The sequence below is a fragment of the Cryptomeria japonica genome, chromosome 8, assembly GCF_030272615.1.
Source record: "Cryptomeria japonica chromosome 8, Sugi_1.0, whole genome shotgun sequence".
Classification (NCBI taxonomy): Eukaryota; Viridiplantae; Streptophyta; class Pinopsida; order Cupressales; family Cupressaceae; genus Cryptomeria; species Cryptomeria japonica.
Genome location: NC_081412.1, coordinates 128,954,994 through 128,979,082, shown reverse-complemented (window position 1 = coordinate 128,979,082; position 24,089 = coordinate 128,954,994). Strand labels below are relative to the sequence as shown.

The following is a 24,089-nucleotide window of genomic DNA, read 5'->3' as shown; positions in this document are numbered from 1 at the left end:
ATTTCTAACAAAGCTTTCTTATATATATCCAGATATAATAAAACTGCTTCCTCAACTTCTCTTTGCTCATCATCATCTAAATGCTCATAATAGAATTGTACATTTTTTAGCATACCATCCTTAGTAATTTCATCTACCAATTCTGCACAAGTCTTAGGTGGAATAATCGTTATATTACTGGTGACAATTGCAAGATCTGTGTCATCCATATTCTTTCTTCTTCTAGTACCGGATGTAGCAGAAGGTGTTTCCTTTGGAGCTCTCTTCTTTGTTGGTACCTTGATTGTGACTTGCCTTACTGGTTGCTTCCTTGCTTCCTCCTTGGACTCTTCATGTTTCTTCCTCAATACCCTCTTGAATGCTAAGTGTGTGTCATCTTCAGTTCTAGAGTCTGATGGAATAGGTTCAATAAAAAATTCAGGCTCTTTCCTCTTCCTTCCTTTTTCTAGAACAACATCCATTAATGCCTTGACATCTTGAGATACTTGTTCAACAAATTTGTTTGCCTTGCCTTGCTGTTTCTCCCTCTTCTTTCGGTTAAACTCAGCTTGAACCTCTTCTTCTATTTTGCATTACCAAAAGATTTCTTAGCTTGATCGATAGGTGCATCAATTAACATCTTTACATAAGTATCCAAAATCTGTACATCAACATTATAACCCATCTCTTCAATCTACATCTTTTGGGGTTTGACTGCTTCCATCAAGGTCTCATCCTTTTTAACCATGAAGCATGTTCTCCTGTCTAAATTTCTGACATCTTTCATTAAGGGCATCTTTCTCATCATTATCTTGATTTTGTAGAAGTTCCTTCCTCCTTTCTTGAATAGATGACAACCTCTCTTGTAGGATAAGAATGAATTCCTGAGCAAAATTCAATTCATCTTGTAACTTCAAGTTTTTCATCCTTTCAGCATCACAATCGTCAAGTGCTACCTCAAGTTGCTTATTAAAATCATATCCATGGATTTTGGATTTAGGATCTTCCTCAAGCTATTAAACTTCCTCCGAGGCACAAGGCTTTGATACCAATTGTTGGAATCCAATAATACTGAGAAGGGTGAGGGGGAGGAATCAATGTTCTACCAGAATAATCAATTTTAAACTTATTATAACATGTATTCACCAACCGGTAAATCGGTACATATATAATTGAAAGAAGTAAAGAAATCAATAAGTCAATTACACAAATGAATACCATAACATAGAGAATTATACGTGGAAAACCTCAAAGAGGAAAAACCACGGTGGGATTTGTGACTCACAATATCAATCCACTAGCCATATGAAAAGATATTATAAAATATGGGGGCTTGCATTTGGAGGAAGGCTTACAACCTACAACACACTGCTCATCACAAAGGAGTCTCACCGACCGCAGTTACTCTGAATTAAAAAACATAAAACTGAACTCATATAATGCATCTGTTATGCCTGATTGAGTTCTGGTTCAAGCTTTGTCTGTTCCGGTTCTGAAACCCTAAACCCTTACTAGAATAACCTTTTGCATAATCAACATTCTTTGCATTACAATTATCTCTCTCTCACTCACATTCCATTACATCATATCACAAAATGATCTAATCAACTGACCTATATACCCTTACAATCCTTCATGCCTTATGTTGACTTACATAGATAATTACAAAATGAATATACATGTCGGATCAATTACATATACACATAAATATCAAAATCAATTGTCGATTGCCGGATCTCCCAAATGATGTCGGCCTCCAATTCCGGTATCTTGATGAAGTCATGTCAGCCTGCAATGTCGGTACCCAAAGAATTCCTTCTACCAGTGAAGATACCTGCCAATATCGGTGAAGTGTCTGCCGGTAAACAACGAAACCAAGATATGAAAGTCGAAACATGTTGCCATCAATGACAACATATTGAAACCAATCAAATGAGTGTCAATTTCTAACAAAATGCTGCTGGAGTCTATTGCTCCAATCCAGCCTCGCAATGAAAAAATGATTACAACGTTTATGGGTACCAACCCAAATGATCACCAACCCCCGAAGTTTATGGGCACCTACCCAAAGGAGCACCAACCCTTGATTTTATGAGAATCTACTCAAATGAGAACCTACTACTGCTCACAACGTTTCTTCTACTTCATCGCCTAACTCTTTCAGTTCAACATCCACCTCATTATCTCTGCCAGCTGTACACACCTACCTCTATGACATCAAGATCGTTGGCAAGAGACACTGCACATGTCAGCAGGTGTTGTCATTGGTGGAAACCCAAGTCAGTAATACCATCCTTATTGTGTGATTTGATTGTACTAGAAGTTAGATTGAAGATTGGTTCAAGTCCAACAAGCTATAATAGAGTATTCGACAAAGTTCAATATTTTGAGTATTACTTCTTTTTCAGGATAACATTTTGAGTTGTGGATTTCAAGAAAAGTTGATGACTGTCTGTATCACCTTATTCTATAGTTTTAGCCTTCGATGATGATTGGTTTGTGAGTTAGAAGCCTTCGTGTCTCAGTTTTTGGGTTACAATGCATAATGTTAGTCTTATGTGAATAATCCTTATGTGGATTATGCGGGATGATTTTGGTAATTTATTTTGTGGTCCAAGTGTTTTGTTTGGCATTTTTGGTAGCATATGATCAATTGTTTTTGTCCACACTATTATTTGAGATAAAATTTGGTCGACAATGTGTACACGTTTCATTATATGTTAAGTTCTCTTGAGCCGACATTCAGTTGAATTAATTTCTTGTTGCAGATATATAAGATCAATTGTTATAATCATTTGGGATATCAGTGGGTATGCAAAAGATGTTGGTGATTGATTGTGTGTAGTTTCACATGTGCAGGTTAGAGATTTGTGCTCCGAATTATTGCAGAATAGTGTATCAAAGAAGTATAAGGCATCATGTGAAAAGTTTGTAAAATGATTCTTAACTAGAATTATAATCAGACATTTGTAAATTCTATTATTTAGTTCATGTACTTCAATGATCTATTATAATTCATTTGTAGGTAGTGAGCCTCACTTTTTTGAGCACTGAGCTCTAGGTAGTGTGCATGAATGCATGTGCATTCTCATTGTAAAACTTTACATTTGAGTATTACTCATTTGTGGGTCTCTTCCCCACCATGGTTTTTACCTTGACCAGTTTTGTCATGTATAAAATCTTTGTGTTATGGTGTTGTGGTTGATTGCTTTGTGATATTGCGTCTTTCTTTTGGTTCAACATATTAAGTGGTTGAAAGAGAAGATTAATAAAGTTAAAGTTTGCAAAACACTGATTGACCCCCCTCCCAGTGTTCCTTGATTCCAACAATTGGTATCAGAGCCTAGTTCCTTGGAAGAAGTCTAACATATTGAGGAGGAAATGAGAAGGTGATTCATTGGATTCTGGTCTCTTCAACATCAGCTTCTAGTTGCACTTGATGATCTTGACCAGTTCAAAGCTAAAGTTTGAGAATTGAAAGCGAATTTTAAGGATGCTGAGAATTTCATTTAGTAATTGAAAGAGCAACTAAATAAGTTCAGGGAAAAGAGAAAGGAACTCCATGATCAATTAAAGTAGAAAGAAAGACAAATCATAAACGATGATCACTTGAGTCAAGCCTTGAAGGAGAAGACAAAATAATGTAAGAAGATTGCAAAAGACAATGTTGTCCTGAAGCATGAGATGAAATCTATAATGATGGGGTTGAACAAGGAGATTGAGGGAAGGAAGAAAAATGAAAAGAATATTACTCAATCCTTGAATGATAGATCTGACGAACGTTGTAGACTTAATTATGAGAATGATCAGCTAAAACTTGAACTGCAACAATCCAAAAACAATGAGGAAGAGCTTGAAAGGAAGATTGTCATTCTTAGGGATGAACTTGCTACTGCAAATGAGTACAAGGAAAAGTTCAATATTAGATCAACTAAACTTGACGTGCTACTTCAAAGGCAAAATAATGAAGATGACAAGCGAGGTCTTGGATTTGAGAAAGGTGAAAGCTCTAGATCTGGTCAAAGCAATACTAAGTCGGAAAAGCAGAAGAGAAAACCTAGAAGGTCTTTGGTAAGACAACCTAATGCTCAAAAGTTCAATGGTAATTGGTTTGTTTGAAATAAATTTGGTCATAAGGCTAGTCAATGCCGAAGTAGAATAAATCAAAATGGTCCATGTTTCTCCGGTCAGTGTTTCAATTGCAGTAAGTATGGTCGTAAATAAAGTGAATGCAAAAGTATGATGAATAACCTTCCAAATAGCTGATCAAGAGAAAATCAAGGGAACTATAGATCCGAACAAAGAAATGTTGTGTGCTATAATTGCAACAAATTTAATCACATTGCAAGATTTTGTAGAAGCAAGAATGGAGACAAGAAGGGTCCGACAAATAAGACCAAGAATGTGTTGACATTTGCATGAAGACTGCATTAATGATATGTTATGTTGTCATTAATGTCAATTATTTGGTAATGATATTGTTGATATTATCTTTTAACCGGTAGGAAGAGCTTTGTGAAGGATATTGTAAACCGATATGTAAGTTTGTGAGGAGAACCAGTAACCGGTGTAAAAGGTTAAACCCTGTCTATGTAATGTAACCGGTAAACCCTACCAGTTGATTTTGTTACACTCTAACCGATTAAGGTTGTTGGATTGGTTTTGTTGGTTTATGATATGATGTTCAGTGGTAATGATGGTGACACGTATGATCATTGTATGAAGACAAGTTCAAAATGTTTTGGTGCGTTTGTTTGTCTAGGGAATGAGCAAAGTGTATTGCATCTAATGCAAAGCGCGTGATGAGTTACTGAGCTCGATGAAGTGGTAATCAAGGAGCGGTTGAGGTTTTCTTGATTGATGTGTAGAGATTACTATGTAATCCAACGGTCATACTTGTACCAACTTGTTTGTAATCTCGATGAGAGAATTATGTTTTTGTTGTGTTACCGACCTAATTGATTTGTATTTACGGTTGATGAAGTTGTTTTGTTTAGTGTTGGCAAGAGTTGGCAGAAATCAGTTGAGCGTATGGTTTCCAAATCGGATAATGAGTCTATAGTTTGAGTAAAGGCAGATAGGAGCATGAAATGGATCTGATCAAGCAAGTGTAGTGCTATTCAGACAGATCAAACAAACTCCTGTTGTTTTCTAACAATTACAACATAATTGAAATCTCTTAACTGGGTAAGCTCTAACAAGCTTGGTTACTTATTAAATCCTCTAACAAGGTGATCCATTAGATTGGATTTTCAAATCCTCTACTGAGGTTACTCCTAACACGGTACTTGCTTCTAACAAGGCATTTGAAGTCGATCTCTTTACCAGGTGATTCCTAACAGGATCAGTTCTTAACAAGGCTTTAGTAAAAGCTTTAACAGGCTTAGCGCCCAACAAGGCGAACTTCAGAAGAGTTTAGATATTATCTTGAGTCCCATCTCACCGTGGTTTTTACCTATTTGGGTTTCCACGTCAAAAATACTTGTGTCATGTGGTGAATTTTTTTGTGGTTATGATCTTATGATTGATTTGATTAACTACTTAACTATTTCTGATAAGGCATGATAACTAGAAGCATTGAGAAATGAAGTATGTTGACATATGATAAAGCATTTGGATGTTTACAAGTTTAATGTTGTTTATTGTTAAGTTGTTGTAACAGTCAACTGAGTTTTCTTATGAGTATTGATCTTGACAGTGGTATTTCATTGATAAGTTTACTTTGTGTGATTGAGATTGAGATTGAGATTGGGAAGTTTGTATCAATTTTTCTATTTAATGATTCACCCCCCCTCTCAGTAATCTACCGGATACTTATTCTTTCATCATACCATCAATTTGTATCAGAGCTACTTAGGTCCTCTAAGATCTAAGCCTAACAACTTGAGGAAAAGATCTGCTAGATCATGATGAAGAAAGAAGGACCGAATTTCAACAGAGAAAACTATAGGATATGGAGGGACAAAATGAAGATTTACATCAAGAGTTTGGGAAGCTAGTATTGGGATCATGTAGATACTAAGTATATTGCACCTATTGGGATTCTGACTAATAATCAAAAGAAAGAACAACAAGAAAATCATCAAGCATTGGAAGCTATTATCAATTCCATGTCTGATGCTGAATATGTAGATGTTCATGGTCTTGAGACTACATATGAGGTATTGAAAAAACTTGATAGATTTATAGCGGTGATGAACATGTTAAGATTGCTAAAGAGGAGAGTCTAAGAGGAAAGTTTGATGACATGAGGATGATTGAAGGTGAGAATATCTAGCAGTATGGTTAAAGGATAAAAGAGATAGTTGGTGAAATTAAGAGTGCAGAAGGGAAAGCGGAAGATGCCACAGTGATCAGTAAGGTACTGAGAACTCTACTACCGGTCTATGCTATTCGAGTTGCAGCTATTCAGGAGCTGAAGTCCATTGACAAAACTAAGGTAACTCTGGACTCCATTGGCAAGCTTATTGCTTTAGCTTCTATTTCTAATCCATCTGTGAGAAAAAGTAGAGATATTAGTCATGGTTATGAATCCAGATCCAGCAGAGATGCTGAGGATGAAGACAGTTTAGTGGAGCTTGAAGCATTGTTGCCAAAACGATTGCCTAGAGGCACTGGTAAATATAGAGGTAAGTTACCTTTAAAATGTTTTGCATGCAACAAGATTGGCCATATAGCGTCTAATTTTCCTAATGGTGAAAATGAACACAAGAGAGATAAATTCAAGAAGTATAAGGGTAAAGACAAGAGAGATTGTCTTATTGCTATTGATAGTGGTATCACTGATGAAGAATCTGATGGTGATGCTAGTGAAGATATTGTGTTTGTAGCTATTAAGAAATAGATAGCAGACTAGAAGGCATTAGTATACAGGATGGATAACTCTAATGATTGGATCATTGATAGTGGTTGTTCACATCATATGACCGATGATCGGAGCAAATTTCTTTCCTTGAAGGAATTTGATGGCGGTGTTGTTAGATTTGGCAATGATTCACCCTGCATGGTTAAAGGTAAATGAGTTATTTCTTTTAATGGGAAGAGCAGTGCAGATGATGTCTACTGGGTTGAAGGACTAAAGCACAATCTTTTGAGTGTGACACAAATCAATGACAAAGGATACCCACTAGAGTTTAAAAATGGTATGTGCAAAATCTTTGACAACAAAGGTGAATTGATTGCAACCGAGAAGTAAACTAAAGGTAACTTGTTTCACCTTAATTCTAAAGTTAGCAACTATTTTTTTGTCAAAATTGATGATAGTTAGCTTTGGCATAGGAAATTTTGTCATATAAACTTTGATAAAATCATTAAAGTGAGTAAGTCCAAGATAGTGAGAGGTTTGCCTCAGTTAGACAAACCGGCTAATGCTCTTTGCAAAGAATGTCAGTTAGGGAGGATGACTTATTCAAATTTCAGGAGCAAATCTTTTTCAGCAGAGCACTTGTTAGATTTGATTCATACAGATCTTTGTGGACCAATAAGATCAAAAAGAATTCAAGGTGACAAATATTTCATGATTCTCATTGATGATGTGGGTCACATTCTTGAAAGATAAGACTGAAGATTTTGGTAAGTTCAAGGCATTCAGGGACTTAGCTAAGAAAGAGAGCGGTAAGAAGATAAAATGTTTGAGGACATATCAAGGTGGTGAATTTACTTCTAAGGAATCCACTAGGTATTGTGAAGAGAATGGTATCAAACAACAAATTTCTGTACCAAGCACATCACAACAGAATGGTATCATAGAGAGAAACAACCGGTCAGTTGTTGAAGTTTCTAGGACAATATTGATACAAGGAGGTGTAGCAAAAACCTTTTGGAGAGAAGCTGTCAGCACAACTATCTACACAATGAACCGGGTTCTGATAAAGAGGTAAGGAAAAGACACCTTATGAATATTGGCATGGAATGTCACCTGATGTTAGCTATTTTAAGATATTTGGAAGCAAATGTTTTATTAAGAGAGGTGATTACATTAGCAAATTTGAGGCTAAAAGTGATGAAGGTATATTTCTTGGCTATTCCACCAAGAGTAAGGCCTACAAATGTTTTAACAATCGAACACAGAGAATTGTTGAGAGTGCTGATGTTCGAGTGGATTAATTTGTTGAAGTCTCAGAAGGAACTAGTTCAGAGAAAAAGGATGAAGATCCTTGCATTTTAATTTTGGAACAAAAAACTGTGAAATCTGAAACCAGCAAAGCAAATTCTGATGCACTTGTTCAACCAGAACAGATAAATTCAGAAGAAGATGATGAGAACGAAGAAGTTGAACTCGAAGATAATGATCATGTTATTCCTAGATATGTGAGACTGAATCACAATCCTGAACAAATTATTGGAGATAAGGATGCTGGAGTACTAACCAGAAGAAGAATTAGAGATAATTCTTGCATGATCTCCACCATTGAACGAAGAACTGCTAAGGAAGAATTTGGTGATGATCATTGGGTTAAAGCTATGGAGGAGGAATTGGATCAAATCGAGAAGAACAATACTTGGACCCTAGTACCCAGACCAGTAAATAAGAATGTTATAGGTACTAAATGGGTATACATGAACAAGTTGAATGATTATGGTGTTGTAGTTCACAACAAGGCAAGATTGGTTTGCAAACGTTATGCGCAAGAAGAAGGAGAAGACTATGGTGAAAATTTTGCACCAGTAGAAAAACTGGAAGGTGTCAGAACTTTACTTGCATTTGCAACCCATAAGAAGTTCAAGGTATATCAGATGGATGTTAAGTCTGCATTTTTGAATGAGATATTGGAAGAAGAGGTATACATTGAGCAGCCATATGGTTATGCTTTGACTGATGAGAAAGACATGGTATGCAGATTACATAAGACTTTATATGGATTAAAGCAGGCACCCAGAGCATGGTATGAAAGGCTTCATACACATCTGATGAAGATAGGATTTCTGAGAACTAGTGATGATAGTAACATATATCTCAAGTTTGAAGGAGATGAAATACTGGTCAGTGAAGTATTTGTTGATGATATCATATTTGGAGGTAATGATGTCATCAGTAACAATTTTGCAGATGAAATGAAAAATGAGTTTGAAATGTCTTTAGTAGGGGAAATGAAAATTTTCATAGGCTTGCAGATACAACAAATGAGGAATGGTATTTTCATTACACAGTCTAAGTATGCGAAAGAGGTTTCAAAGACATTTGGCATGAGTGACTGTAAACCAGTTGGAACACCAATGGTTACAGGTTGTAAGTTGTCTAAGGAGGATGAATCTAAGTCTATTGATGAGAAGGAATACAGGTTAATGATTGACAAATTGCACTGTTGTTCACAGCAGACCGGACATAGCCCATGCGGTTGACATAGTTGCTAAATTCTAGAAGAATCCTAAGGAAACACATCTGATAGCAACCAAGAGAATTTTTAGATACCTGAAAGGTACTATTGACTATGGGTTATGGTATCCATATGGAGAAAACTTTGATTTGAAGGTATACATAGATGCTGATTGGGCAGGAAATGTTGATGATCGGAAAAGCACAACCGGTGGAGCATTTTTTCTTGGAGAAAGGCTTGTTTCATGGAGTAGAAAAAATAGAGTAGTACTTCACAATCTACTGCTAAAGATGAGTATGTTGCAGCTTATATGAATTGCACATAAGCTATTTGGATGAGACACATTTTGGAAGGTTTTAAGATGGAGATTTCATAACCTATAAAGATTTTATGTGATAATACAAGTGCCATAAATATTTCCAAGAATAATGTTTTGCACGCACGAACCAAGCACATTGAATTGAAGTATAATTTCTTGAGGGAAAAAGTTCAGAGCAAAGATGTTATCCTAGAGCATGTTTCTACTAAGGAGTAGCTTGCAAATATTTTTACCAAATCTCTACCTAAGACTACATTTGAGTTTCTTAGAAGTCAACTAGGGGTTGTATCCCTTCATGAGGTTAGTTGAGCATGATGTTGATTGCATCAGTCCCTGAATCACTTGCAAAATTTTACAAGGATTGGTGTGTTGACATTATACACTCAGATGAGAATAGTTGATGTTGTCATTGATGACAACCAATTGGTAACATGGTTCACAAGTTACACCGGCAGTAGACATCATCTATCGGCATTGACAGACACTACAAGTTTATTCTCACCGGCATCTAGTCTACATTGACAACAGTTCATACTGACACTCTAAGACGACTTGAAATAATATTGTTTTGTATTGTAATTATATTTGTATAGTCGACATGATGTATTGTAAAGAGTCCTATATGTATGAGATCTTGTAGGTCATTATAAAATGTAATATAGGTAATGTAAGGAAGCGATATATGAGATGTGATAGGTTATGATAGCGAATGAATTGTATGCATTTTGATGTAATTATCATATGAGCGAATAAGAGAAGAGAAAAATGAATCAAGGTTTATGTTAGAGGTATCAGATAGAGCTTAAACTGGTACTGAATCCAACATTACAGATGCTATTTTCAGCAGTACATTGTCATTGGATTTAATCATCCAATTTTATAGTCAGTGTGACTCCTATTTTGTATTGAGCACTGAGCTCTAGGCAGTTGGCCTTCCTGCATGTGCAGGCCCCTATTGTACAAGTAATATTTATTCATATTGGCTGGTGAGTAAATATTGTGTCACAAATCCCACAAAGGTTTTTCCCCTACTGGGTTTCCTGGCCAAAAATATCTGTGTTATGGTGTGTATTGTTGGTTATACTTTTGTTTCTCTTTACTGCATTATTATTTGTTTACCGGTATATTAATTTGGGTTATAAAGTTGCAAACAAGTTCAAATATTTCATCCATCGGTTAGACACTTATTCACCCCCCTCTTAGTGTCTTTGGGACTGTTCAAGTATCTAACAATTGGTATCAAAGCCTAGTTCTCTATTTGCAGAAGCCTAACAGCTTGAGGAAGATTCTGCAACCGGTACCGATGAAAAGTTTGAGACAACAGTTGGAAGGATCTCTTGAAGATTTTGATGCAAAAAAATTGAAGAATATCAAACTGGAAGATGAACTTAGAATTGCTCAGGAATTTATCAAAGACTTCAGGATAACCTGGTTATAGCAAAGAATAAGAGAAAAGAATTACATGTGCAATTGCAAAACCAAGATGATGAAGAAAAGAAACTCTTAGAGATATTGCAGAAAAATTGAGACAAGAGAACAATAACATGAAGAATGAGATGCAAGATTTAACCATGAGATTATGCAAGGATATTGAAGATAGAAAGAGGAATGAAAAAGATTTGGCCAGAAGACTCAATGAAAGATTAGATGAATCTCTAAGGCTCGATTATGAAAATGATATGCTCAAAACAGATTTGATTCACATGCAACATGGTAAAGAGGAACCTATGAGACAAGTTAGCACTCTGGAAAGTGAGTTGGTCACTGCAAATGAATACAAAGACAAATTCAAGAAGAGTTCAGATAAGCTTAATGATATGCTGAAAAGTCAGAAACCTGATGGAGAAACAATTGGACTTGGATTTGAACATGGAGAAAGTTCCGGAACTGCAAACAATTATGATCACAACAAACCGATAAGGCAACCTAATGCTTATAAACTCAATGGGAAATGTTTTAATTGCAACAAATTTGGTCATAAAGTAAATCAATGCAGATTTAGGAATAATCATAATACAAACTCATCCACCGGTCAATGTTCCAAATGCAAAAAAAATGGTCATAACTTAGACAACTGCAGAATGAATGTGAAATGCTATGTGGTAAATTTGGACATTTATCTAATCAATGCAGAACTCAAACCGGTCAAGGTTATGGAAAAGCTATTTAGAGGAACAATGTAACTTGTTATGCATGGAACAAGATTGAGCATATTGCAAAATTTTGTAGAAGCAAGAGTGTACCGGTGAACAACAAAGGATCTAATGACAAGTGAAAAGAAAAGGTAAATTAAATCAAACAAGAATTCAGTAAACAATAGATTAGGAAGAGAGATCAGAGAAATGATGAATCTGTCTTTGCACTGGCAGAACAGAGCAATCTTGCACCGACAGGAGATTCTTCATCTAACTAAGGAATAATCCTTACGGATAAGGCAACTAATTGAAAATCATGCATTTAGCCTCAATTGGTGGTAAGAAGTTATAATTCTTCTTTACCGGAAGGTATGTGGAGTTTTCACTTCACCGACAAGAATTTATTGTAGCTTTAAGCTAACTTTTTGGTTATAAAGGCATTGTAACTTCTCATTTCATCTCACCAAGCATTCAAGCATTCGAAGAGAGAAAAATTGAGCAAAAGCATCCTAAAGGCGAAGCAACAAAAAGTTTTTCAGAGCATTCAAGGATTTCTCATCTAGAAGGTATTTATCTTACGCAATGGCCTCCTCATCCTTCGTTCCTGAATTCGTTGCAAAGCCTACCATTGTGGAGAACATAAAACAACCTAGACCCATTTTCAAAATAATTCCTAAGATAGCAGAACTATATGAATCCATTGGTGCATTTTCTAGGATCCCAAAGGGAGTTACATTTATTGAAGACCCCAGGGCATACATACATTATAACATTGAAAGTTTAGGGTCTGAATATTTGAAGAATATGTTCATGAATGTTATCACTGACAAACATGGGGTAATTAAACTGGAACACAAGGTTATTGAGGATTTAGGGTTCATTGACATCCTCCATATGCCGAAATTCTCAAATGAAACCGTCCGCTATGTTCTTAGCAAGGTTAACGGTGAATTTATGTGGTTAGACTCAGTATTTAAGATCACTAAGGAAGCTATACGAGCTATTACTGGTTTACCCTCCACCGACACTAGGCCTGACAAGAAAAAGAAAATTCCAAACAAAGAGGTTATGAGCTTAACCGACGCAACATTTGACAACCGGTTGCTTAGGGTCAATGATATAAAAGATAACAATGTTAAATTTGCAAGTATAGTCATTGGTTATAAAGTTGCTCATACTAACAGACTGAATTCTGTATCTAGTTTATGCATTCATAGTGCTCATGAGATGATCTTGAATAATGCAAAAATTGACATCTGTGAATTGTTAAAGGATGAATTGCTAGAGAATTTGGATAAAATAAAAGGAGATAGGAGGGGAACCTTTAAATTTGGAAATTTGATTGTGTGTTTAATGCTTTACTTCTCAAAGGAGATTCTCGGTATTGGGCATAAGGATTGTATGTTAGGAAATAGGAAATCATCACAAATAGATAAATCGAAACACTAGACATTAGCTCAATCACAAATGCATAATTTGCAATGAATCTATCCTAAGACACATTCAATAGAGACATGAAAACAAAGCATTCAAAAACGAAAGATTATGCAAACCATAGACATGACTTGAACGCTCCTTCATGCGGCTCCATTGTTCTTCTTTCCTCTTCAAATGGTTGTGGATCTCACCTACAAGTGCACACACAATTGAAAGCAAGTAGACGAGATTTTTGATCAAGAGTACTAGAAGCGTAAATTCGATAGTCTGATTAAGGATTATTAATTAAGGGTTTGATTGAAGAAAATCATCCAATTTATAGAAGAATTGGAGAGATGACAAGATTAGCATGATAGTGATTCGAATGGAAATTCAAATCAATATGACAAATTATGCACTTTCCATGCACAATTTGATTGATTGATAATTGATGACAAATTATGACACATTCTATGTCAAAATTGATTGATTGTCAATTATGACAATTTATGACAAATTGAAATGTCATTCCCATAGAATTAGGAGATGAAATAGGAGGGAAAAGAAATTGGAAATTAAGAAAATTAAAAAAATTGAAATTGATGACAATTAGGAATGAGAAATTGATGGAAAAATAGGAAAATAGGAACTAGAAGAAATTAGGTAAATTAATTAACAATTCGTCATTTATTAATTAATTTACAAGAGGAAGAATAATTAGCAATTAAATAAAGATTTAATTGTAATGAGAAGATCTAGGATTAATAAATAATTTAGTAATCCTAGAGGAAGAAATGACAAATTAGGTTAAATGAATAAATCATAAAACCCTAGAAGACGAATTAGGTCTTGAAATATAATTGACTCGATTTGATTTGATTTTGGATTGATAAATGACCAATGTGATAAACGATTTGACTGAAAAATGCGCCAATTGATGAGGAACAATGACAAATTGATCCAAATTGACATAATTGAGACAGACAACGATCGATAGCGAAATGATCGCAAAATGACAAAATTGACAAGAGAACAAGGATCGATAACAAAATAGATTGCAAGATGACAAGATTGAAAATGACCACGATCGATGACAAATCGATCGCAAAATGACAAGATCGAACATGACAACGATCGATGACAAATCGATCGTTAAAATGACAAGATTGATGACAAATCGATAAGAGGACAAAACCCTAATTAGGATTGACGATGTCCAAAATGATAAGATTGATGATAACATTAATAAGAGGACAAAACCCTAATTAGGATTGACGATATCCAAAATGATGACAAATAAGCACGCACATTAATGCAATAGGATAAGATTGATTAAAATCATGACTGGATAGTGTTGTCGACAAGACCAAATTTGAGAGCGAGATAAAGGAAGAATGTAGAAGAATGACTCGATGTTCGCAAATGATAAAAACCAAGTGCGTGACATAGGAGAAATGTTAATGTGACGCAAAAACCTAAAATGAGGCAATGCGCAAATGTTAAAGTATGACCTCGCAAGCGTTGACCATTTTTAGGTGTCTACAAGGATATTTCCTATGACATTTCTGTTGGAAAATAGATAAATGAGGCAATTACCAGCATGGGATCTGATAGTGACAAATTGGTACAAGAACATTTCAAGAAATTTCAAGCTAAAATGAGGCAAAAGGAAAGGATTCCCCAAAGCATTGTTGATAAGTATGATAAATAAATATGCTTTGCTGTGAAAAGATATGAAATTTGGATGGAGGTAGTTACACCTAGAACTGTCTAGATTAAAGAGATGGGATATGAGGTGGATTCAAACATCTTGGATTCATATGCTAAAATACTCCTAGATGCTCCACCGAAACCGACAAAGGAAATATTTGGTAATGCTGAAACAATAGAGAGTGGTGTTGCTATGCAGAAACAAAGAAATAAAAGAGAAAAGGACATGAAAGATGCTTCTAAGTTTGTTGAGATTGTCAAGAAGGGATTATTGAAACTAGATTTGATGAAAGATGTTGCTAAACAAGAAAGAAAAGCAAAAAAACAATTGGTAGCACATATCTCACTTGTGGCTACTGTAGTACCCCTACTCTAGTCAGCTTTGTAAAACCGGTTAGACCTTGGTTGACTTTTTATGTTGCATTCTTGAATGGTTGAATTACCATGAGGTAATGTTCTAGTCAGATATTATGATTATTGTGCGTACCTGTTAATGTGATTTCACATCGATTCTTAGGTAAGTTTAATTGTCCTCTTGATTCTTGTTATTAATCTTGAGCTAACATCTTCATTATATATATATATATATATATATATATATATATATATATATATATATATATATATATATATATATATATATATATGCTTGTGTGACTCTTGGTTGCAGGAGATTGCAGGTACAGTACCGCCTAGGTGTGAGGTTCGTCTTCACTTGGATTCGTAGGGTTGAGTATACCTCTTTCGTCCTTAGAATTTGGGTTAGGTGGTTGTAAAATCCTCAGTTTACCCTAGTCATGCTCAAGTGAGTGTCGTTTGCAATTCGTCAGTTTCCCTTTTCATTTGGGTTTGCGGGTCGGGTAATTGGTTGGCTTACTTGGTTTGCGTGCTTGGCATGTGGTAAATGGAGTATTTAATCCTAAGTATTTATTTTGATTTAATGTGTTCATTTACGCATTAGTAATTGAGGAATTAAAATAAATAGGTTTCTTTTATGTGATTAATCATTAATTAAAAAGATTGCTCTATTTATGTTTCTAGCGAGTTTAATTTAATGGTTAATTATAAATGACGAATTTATTCAGTTTATGCATTTTAAAAAGAGAAGATTTAAATTGTTTGAAATAAAAATAATTTAATCCGTTTTGCTTTTTGGAATAGAAAGGTTAATTTTAATTATTTAAGAAAATCAATTTTGATTAGAAAAGTGAGTTTTATTTGTATATATTTTATATAGTGTGTAAGATTGATTTTGAGAATTTAATTTAATTAAAAATATTTTACCCTCATTAATATTGTAAAATACGACTATTAGCTTTGTTAATATCGAGAAAATTAAAATTAAATGAGGGAGAAAAACATTTTGATTTTTAATTAGAACAAGAAGTTTAGATTATTTTAATAGTTGAAAAGAATGATTTTTATTTTATTTTATTTTATTTATTTATTTTATTCTTTTTATTCAAAAGTTGTTTAAATTCTAAAATAAGGGATTAGGTCAGGGGATTCTTCTATTTAACCCTAGGTTTGGAAATATTTTTGGGGGTCACGGGAAAGAGGCAGGGATTTTGGTGAAGAAAAATTATTTGGAAGCTTGTTGAAGGATTTAATCTCTCCTACAAAGTTCTTCCAAGAAAGCTATACCAGGTCGGGTGGCTTTTTCTAGTTGTTTTTAAAAAAAATATTTTTATTTCTTTCCTCTTTCTGAATGATGTGTGTTAAAAATATTTGTCAAATTCAAAACCTATTCTGGTTATTTCTTGTTCTTGGCTAAAGTCCATTCTTGAAAATTAATTTTAGTTTATGGAAAGAAGTTATTTTCTGGGTGTTTGTGGATTAAATTTGGTGAGAAAATTGGGAAAAGTTATTCTGACAATTTTGTCAAGATTTTTGCTATGCATGAAAATTGCAAGTTTTGGTAGAAAATGGGATTTACCTGAGAAAATATTCCCTCTTGTTTGGGTTTGGTTTCAATATTTGACCATGGTTGTTCTGTCAATAATTGTGCATCTCTGTAAAATTATTTAGTTACTATAGAAATATAAATTAATTAATTAAAAGAAGTTATTAAATTAAGTTGCAAGTTGCATGATATTAGAAATATTTTTTATTTAAATTTTAGTGGAAAATAAATTAGATTAATTTCATTTATTGTTTCCTAGAATTTTAAATAAATAAAAGAATAAAAGAATAAATTAGAATTAAAGCATTGCTTTAATTTAATTTGCATGAGAAAATAAAAGAAAAAAAATGATTTTTGTTTATTGCATCTTAATTTATCCCTTTGTTAGAAATTAGAAAAGAAAATAAAATTGCTTTTATTACTAAAATTAAAAAAATATTATAACATATTAAATTTAAAGTGGGTTTTAAAATGTTTAATTGTTTTATTAAATATTAATTAATATATTTGATTATTATATGTTAATTATTAATTATTAATTAATGTATATTTTAAATATATGTTAATCATGATTATATATATATTAATACTTAATTCGTTAATATTGTGTATTAATAAATTATTAATTATTTATATTTTTGGGGATAAATAAATATATAATAATTAATATTTAATTTTGGTATCTATTTTATTGAGGAAGTATCTTTTTGGAAATAGATAGAATATTATTTTAATTGGAAAATTATAGAAATAAAATATATTTATTAATTGATAATTTTTAAATAATATTTTATTCAGGAATATATTATTTGAGCAATAAAAAAAAAGAGAATGAAATGTTTATCATTGGATATTTTGAAAACTTTAATGATATACTATTGGAAATTTTGGAAATTTAATAATGTATCGTTTGGAATATTGGTGAGTTAATGATATTTTCAATTAGTGAAATAAATGGTTTAGTTTATATTCTTCCTCTGTATTGTGAAATAGACAAAAAGAAATATTGCAATTTTAGTATTGTATTCACCTTGTAATGGTGATTTTCTGTTAATGTATTTTTGAAAACTTAGATCATTTAGAAAAATTGATCGACTTTTATTGTTTAAACCAATAGGAAAGAAGATTGTCCTTTTTCGGTTATTGCCTATGCAAGTTTAATTTTGTATTCGCTTTTGTTTAAAGTAATGGCAAGGCCTTGATATATTTGTTTGGACCCTGTCATTTGGTTGATTGGGGTACCTGTTTATGTCTTCGGTCTCTAGTTTGGTTTTTGCCTTGTGATGGTGTCATAACTGGTCTTGTCCTTTATGCGGGTGTCGAGTGGTGATTTGTGGTTGGCCATAGCGGGTCAGGTCTCTAGTTAGAGTACTGTCGGACAATGAACCTTGTATTAGCTTTTAATATGTTCAGTTGGATCCGTTTCTATGTAAGGATCATTTATGTATTTATTGATCGATGTGGTCGGTTTTTTATTTGTATGATTCGCCTCAATGAGAGGAATGTAAATGTTGTGGAACTTATGTACCATTAACTTCTTTAATTATTAGAGGAGTCTTGCAGTTGAGCAAACCCGAAGATGTAGCCCTCTAGGAGTGAACTCCGAGATCATTTTGGTGTTATGTGTTGCTTTTGTTCTTATGTTTCATGTTTGAGTGTTAGCATGTATGGATGGCTTTTTGATAGAATGTGTAAGTGGTTTAGATGAAATTAATTTTAAATGTATGTATGCAGTCATCTTTTAAATGCAGTAAATTGGATCATGAAAGATTGTAGATTAGAATAATCGAATATATTTAGTTATTGTTAAGGAAATTAAGTATGCATGGGAAAATCTCGTTGGTTTATGATGAAATTCAAGTGTGTTATTAAATTGGATGCATGAGTGAAATTTTAATGAAAAGTATGGACGAAAGTTATGAATAAACCTTAATGGATAAACTTTATCTTGTGATATATATTTTGTCTTACTGAAAGAAATTATCCTTGTTTAAGAATTATCTCGTTATTAAGACAGTTGACTTATTGGATTAGTTAGCGTGAGTTAAGTTAATTGTGTAATTAAGTAATCACGTTGGGAAACTCTTTAGGTGTTAGTTGATGTCTTTCACTGTGTAATCTGAAGTTTGATAACTTGTTGTTATCTTAATGTTGTGTTTTACTTTTTTTTAAAAATATTGCACTCCATTCGTGTGTTTTAGCTTTATCCCTTCGAGGTTTCCTGGCGGGGCATTATAGCTACCTCATCTGATTTTGACGGTGGTAAGACAATTGAATTGAAAAGAGTGGATAGGAAGAAAAGAAAAACCTAACCGACACCTTCTCCATCTCCTAAGAAAGAAAGGACACTTCGAAAGAAGCAACAGACTGTAAGAGAGCCTAGTGGTTTTAAGAAGAAAGTTACTCCAAAGAATAATAATGAACCAAAGGAACCGGATAATCTTTCACCGGAAGAGTTAATCAATGAAATCACCCAAGACGGTAACCTCAGCAATGTAAATAAATTTTATCATTCTTTTAAAGATCAGATAAGGAAACTATAGAGGAAAGTATTATTTTGTATCTAGATATCTACAAGAAGGTTCTTATTGTAGTTGTAGATGTTCTACCAAATGATTTGTACTTAAGATTAAAAGCCACGAGAATATCTGTTATGGAACTTGATAAGAAATTAAAGGTAAAAGCTCTATTAGCTGTGCATCCTATAAATTCCAAGCAGGAAATTGATGACTTTATATCTGAAGGAAATAGAACTATTTTTGTGAGTGGTCACCGACAAGTCATTCTTATGGCCAACAAAGTTAAAGAAATTGCAAATGAAACGACTGATAAGTGGGACATATTTTTTGTTGAGAAAGAAAAGAAAGAAGAGAAAGATAGACAAAAAGTGGACAAATCATTCACTAAGGTATATCAGAAGATAGATAAAGGTAAATCATTCACTAAGGTATATCAGAAGACAGATAAAGGCAAAATTGGCAGTATACCGGATATTATAGTTAGGGATAATCTACCGCCACCGACACAGGACACCCCACCAATAATTTTAGAAGCACCGACACAAATAGATAGTCGACCTAAAGAAGATAAGTCAGAGGAAGTAAAAGAAGATAATGTGGATCCGGAGTCGGATATTCTTTTTTTATCATGAATGTGGACACTCAAGATTTTAATATTTTAATGGACAAGGAAACAACTGAAGTTAAGAAATCGAAATCCATCCCTGATAATACTCAACTTAACACTTAAATATCGACATAAATAGAAGCATAAATTGGAACAAAAACATGGCATGAACAAAATATATCTGAACTGACTAATAGTAAGACAAAAAGTAAGGTTGAAAATAAGAATGAAAATAAGAATGAGAATAAGTAATAAAAAGTGAATAAAGAAGAAGTTAAGAATGGAAGCAAGGAAGCAGAAGTGGTTAAGGTAACTGTGCAGACATCCGGAGAAGAAAAGAAACCAATTGCAGAACCAAGCACTCCGCCTAGCACTTTTACTATGGATTATACACCATCAAATGTTACAGATGTACTTTTAAATTCAATAAAAAAGATTACAGAATGCAATGCCTTAGCACTTAAGGCCATTGATGATTTTGTACCAATTTTGAAAATGATTGCATTGGCATGTAAAGAAGATCATATTGATGGATCTTTAAGTAAATTGGACACATTGTCCAAATTCATTGCTTCTAACATTCAAATTGTGGATAAAATAAATGAAGAGACCGTTAAGGAAAGGGTAAATAAGGAAAAGAATAATTTCTTTGACAAAACAATTAAGGACTGTACAAGACAGATTGATTCTTTGTTATCGACACTTAATTCCACCATTCTGGAATACAAAGAGTTGTACAGGGAAGCATGTAAGCCTTACCATCTAACTGAGGATATTGATTAGGAAATAAGCAAAACAAAAAAAGGAAATTGATGATATAGCTTATAATGTGATTGGTTCTTTGGAACTTACTTCAGTTTTGGATCAGGAAATGACAATCTATGAAGAGAAGATTTAGAAATTAGAAAGGGAGAAAGCAAGGCTAAGAATGAAAACTCGGGAGTTGAAGAATAAGCTTGGTCCTAGATTGGACAACTTATTAACACACCGGAATGAGCTGTCTAAGGCATCTATTCAAGGAGAAAGGTCACCGGAGCAACAAATGCATTATCTCACTTGTATGATCCAGCAAACAGAGACCATAATTTTTGACAATACTAAGTTTTTGCAAGGTCTTAACTTAGTTTTGGAAGACATTTTTTAGATTGTACATAACCGGTTACAGGTTTCTAGATAAATTTTAAAAGTGTTTGATTCTTTTGACATCCTTTGTCATTGATGTCAAAGGGGGAGTAGTGTATGAGAAAAATGTACAGAAGGAGATCATTTGCTCAGGGGGAGCACACTTAGGTTTTGGACTTCATTTTTGGATATCATTTTTTTTTTTTTTTTTTTCTCATGAGTGTTGCCATCAATGCCAAAGGGGGAGATTGTTGACATTATACACTCAGATGAGAATAGTTGATGTTGTCATTGATGGAAACCAACTGGTAACATGGTTCATAGGTTACACCGACAACATACATCATCTATCGGCACCGACAGGAACTACAAGTTTATTCTCACCGGCATCTAGTCTACCCTGACAACAGTTTATATCGATACTCTAAGCCGAATTGAAATAATATTATTTTGTATTGTAATTATATTTGTATCGCTGACATGATGTATTGTAAAGACTTATATATGTATGAGATCTTGTAGGTCATTATAAAATGTAATTTAGGTAATATAAGGAAGTGATATATGAGATGTGATAGGTTATGATAGCGAATGAACTGTATATGCATTTTGATGTAATTAACATTTGAGCAAATAAGAGCAGAGAAAAGCGAATCAAGGTTTATGGTAGAGGTATCAGATAGAGTTTAAACCGGTATTGAAGCTAGCATTACAAATGCTATTTTGAGGAGTACATTGTCATCGGATTTAATCATCCAATTTTGTAGTCAATGTGACTCCTATTTTGTATTGAGCAGTGAGCTCTAGGCAGTTGGCCTTCCTGCATGTGTATGACCCTATTGTACAAGTAATATTTATTCATATTGGCTAGTGAGTAAATATTGTGGGTCACAAATCCCACCGAGGTTTTCCCCCTTCCGGGTTTCCTCGCTAAAAATACATGTGTTATGGTGTGTATTGATGGTTATACTTTTGTTTCTCTTTACTGCATTATTATTTGTTTACCGATATATTAAATTGGGTTATCAGGTTGCAAACACCTTCAAATATTTCATCCACCGATTAGACAATGATTCACCCCCCCTCTTAATGTCTTTGGGAGTGTTCAAGTATCTAACATGGTGTAGTAGTGGATGTATTCCATAGGGGGAGCATCAAGTTGCAGTATGTTGTTGATGCACAATGAAATTTGACATTACATGTTTTCCTTTCAATTTGGCATTGCTGTCAAAGGGGAGAAGAATTATGTGATTATTGGGAAGGAAAACCAGTGATAGGCCGAAGAAAGAGAAAGCATGTGAATACTTGGTAATGAATCAAGATTCCTACCCACAATCACAACAACAATCAATGATGTTGATATTTGTATTTCCATCAATGCCAAAGGGGGAGATTGTTGGCATTTGCATGAAGACTACATTAATAATATGTTATGTTATCATTGATGCCAATTATCTAGTAATGATATTGTTGATATTGTCTTGTAACTGGTAGGAATATCTTTTTGAAGGATATTATAAACCGGTATGTAAGTTTGTGAGGAGAACCGGTAACCGGTGTAAAAGGTTAAACCTTGTCTATGTAATGTAACCGGTAAACCCTACTAGTTGTTTTTGTTAATCCCTAACCGATTAAGGTTGTTGGATTGATTATGTTGGTTTATGATCTGCTGTTGAGCGGTAATGATGGTGACATGTATGGTCATTGTAGGAAGACAAGTTCAAAATGTTTTGGCATGTTTGTTTGTCTAGGGAATGAGAAAAGTGTATTGCATCTAATGCAAAGTGCGTGATGAGTTACTGAGCTCGATGAAGCAATAATCAAGGAGCAGTTGAGGTTTTCTTGATTAATGTGTAGAGATTGCTATGTAATCCAACGGTCATACTTGTACCGACTTGTTTGTAATCTCGATGAGAGAATTAGGTTTTTGTTGTGTTACCGACCTAATTGATTTGTATTTAAGGTCGATGAAGTTGTTTTGTTTAGTGTTGGCAAGAGTTGGCAGAAATCAGTTGAGTGTGTGGTTGCCAAATAGGATAATGAGTCCGCAGTTTGAGTAAAGGTAGATCTGAGCATGGAATGGATCTGATCAAGCAAGTGTAGTGCTATTCAGACAGATCAAGAAAACTCCCGTTGTTTTCTAACAATTAGAACTGAATTGAAATCCCCTAACCAGGTAAGCTCTAACAAGCTTGGTTACTTATTAAATCCTCTAACAAGGTGATTCATTAGATTGGATTTTGAAATCCTCTACTGAGGTTAATCCAAATAGGGTACTTGCTTCTAACAAGGCAGTTGTAGTCAATCCCTTAACCAGGTGATTCCTAACAGGATCAATTCTTAACAAGACTTTTGTAAAAACTTTAATAGGCTTGGCTCCTAATGGGGCGGACTTTAGAAGAGTTCAAATATTATCTTGTTAGTCTCATCTCACCATGGTTTTTACTTATTTGGGTTTCCACGTCAAAAATACTTGTGCCATGTGGTGAATGCTTTTGTGGTTATTATCTTATGATTGATTTGATTAACTACTTAACTATTTTTGATAAGGCATTGAGAAATGAAGTATGTTGACATATGATGAAGCATTTGGATGTTTACAAGTTTAATGTTGTTTATTGTTAAGTTGTTGTAACAATCAACTGGGTTTTCTTATGAGTATTGATCTTGACAATGGTATTTCATTGATAAGTTTACTTTGTGTGATTGAGATTGAGATTGAGAAGTTTGTATTAGTTTTTCTATTTACTGATTCACCCCCCCTCAGTAATATACCATATACTTATTCTTTCATCATACCATCATAATATGCAGGAAGATGATAAAGGAAAAGTGAAAGTGGATGAGATCAGAAATCAAATGAAAAAGACATGGGTAAAGAAGAGTGATTCTGATGCAGGAAATAGATCTACACTTGAATCTGGTGCTGGAAATTCTTCCGGAAATTGATTTAAAGCTACTGGCCTAGGGGGAGTTTTCAACAAGAACCTATTATCCCCTACTACAAGGTGTCGAAATGCAATATATTGTTAGAAGTTGTATTTTAGTATTGCAGATATTTT

At 33.9% G+C, this 24,089-nt stretch overlaps 1 protein-coding gene across 2 annotated transcripts in view; it reads left to right on the top strand.

Moving 5' to 3' along the window:
• LOC131041617 (uncharacterized) overlaps positions 1 to 24,089 on the top strand; it is a 72,797-nt gene that overhangs the window by 43,785 nt on the left and 4,923 nt on the right. Inside the window, exon 6 of one of the 2 annotated variants that reach the window (XM_057974751.2) lies at positions 2,839 to 3,173. The exons of the other annotated variant lie outside the window; for it this stretch is intronic. Coding sequence (XP_057830734.1) covers positions 2,839 to 2,914 — 76 coding nt within the window. The 3' untranslated portion in view covers positions 2,915 to 3,173. Of the gene's footprint in view, positions 1 to 2,838; positions 3,174 to 24,089 lie in introns of those variants that run through there. 2 annotated transcript variants of the gene reach the window in all.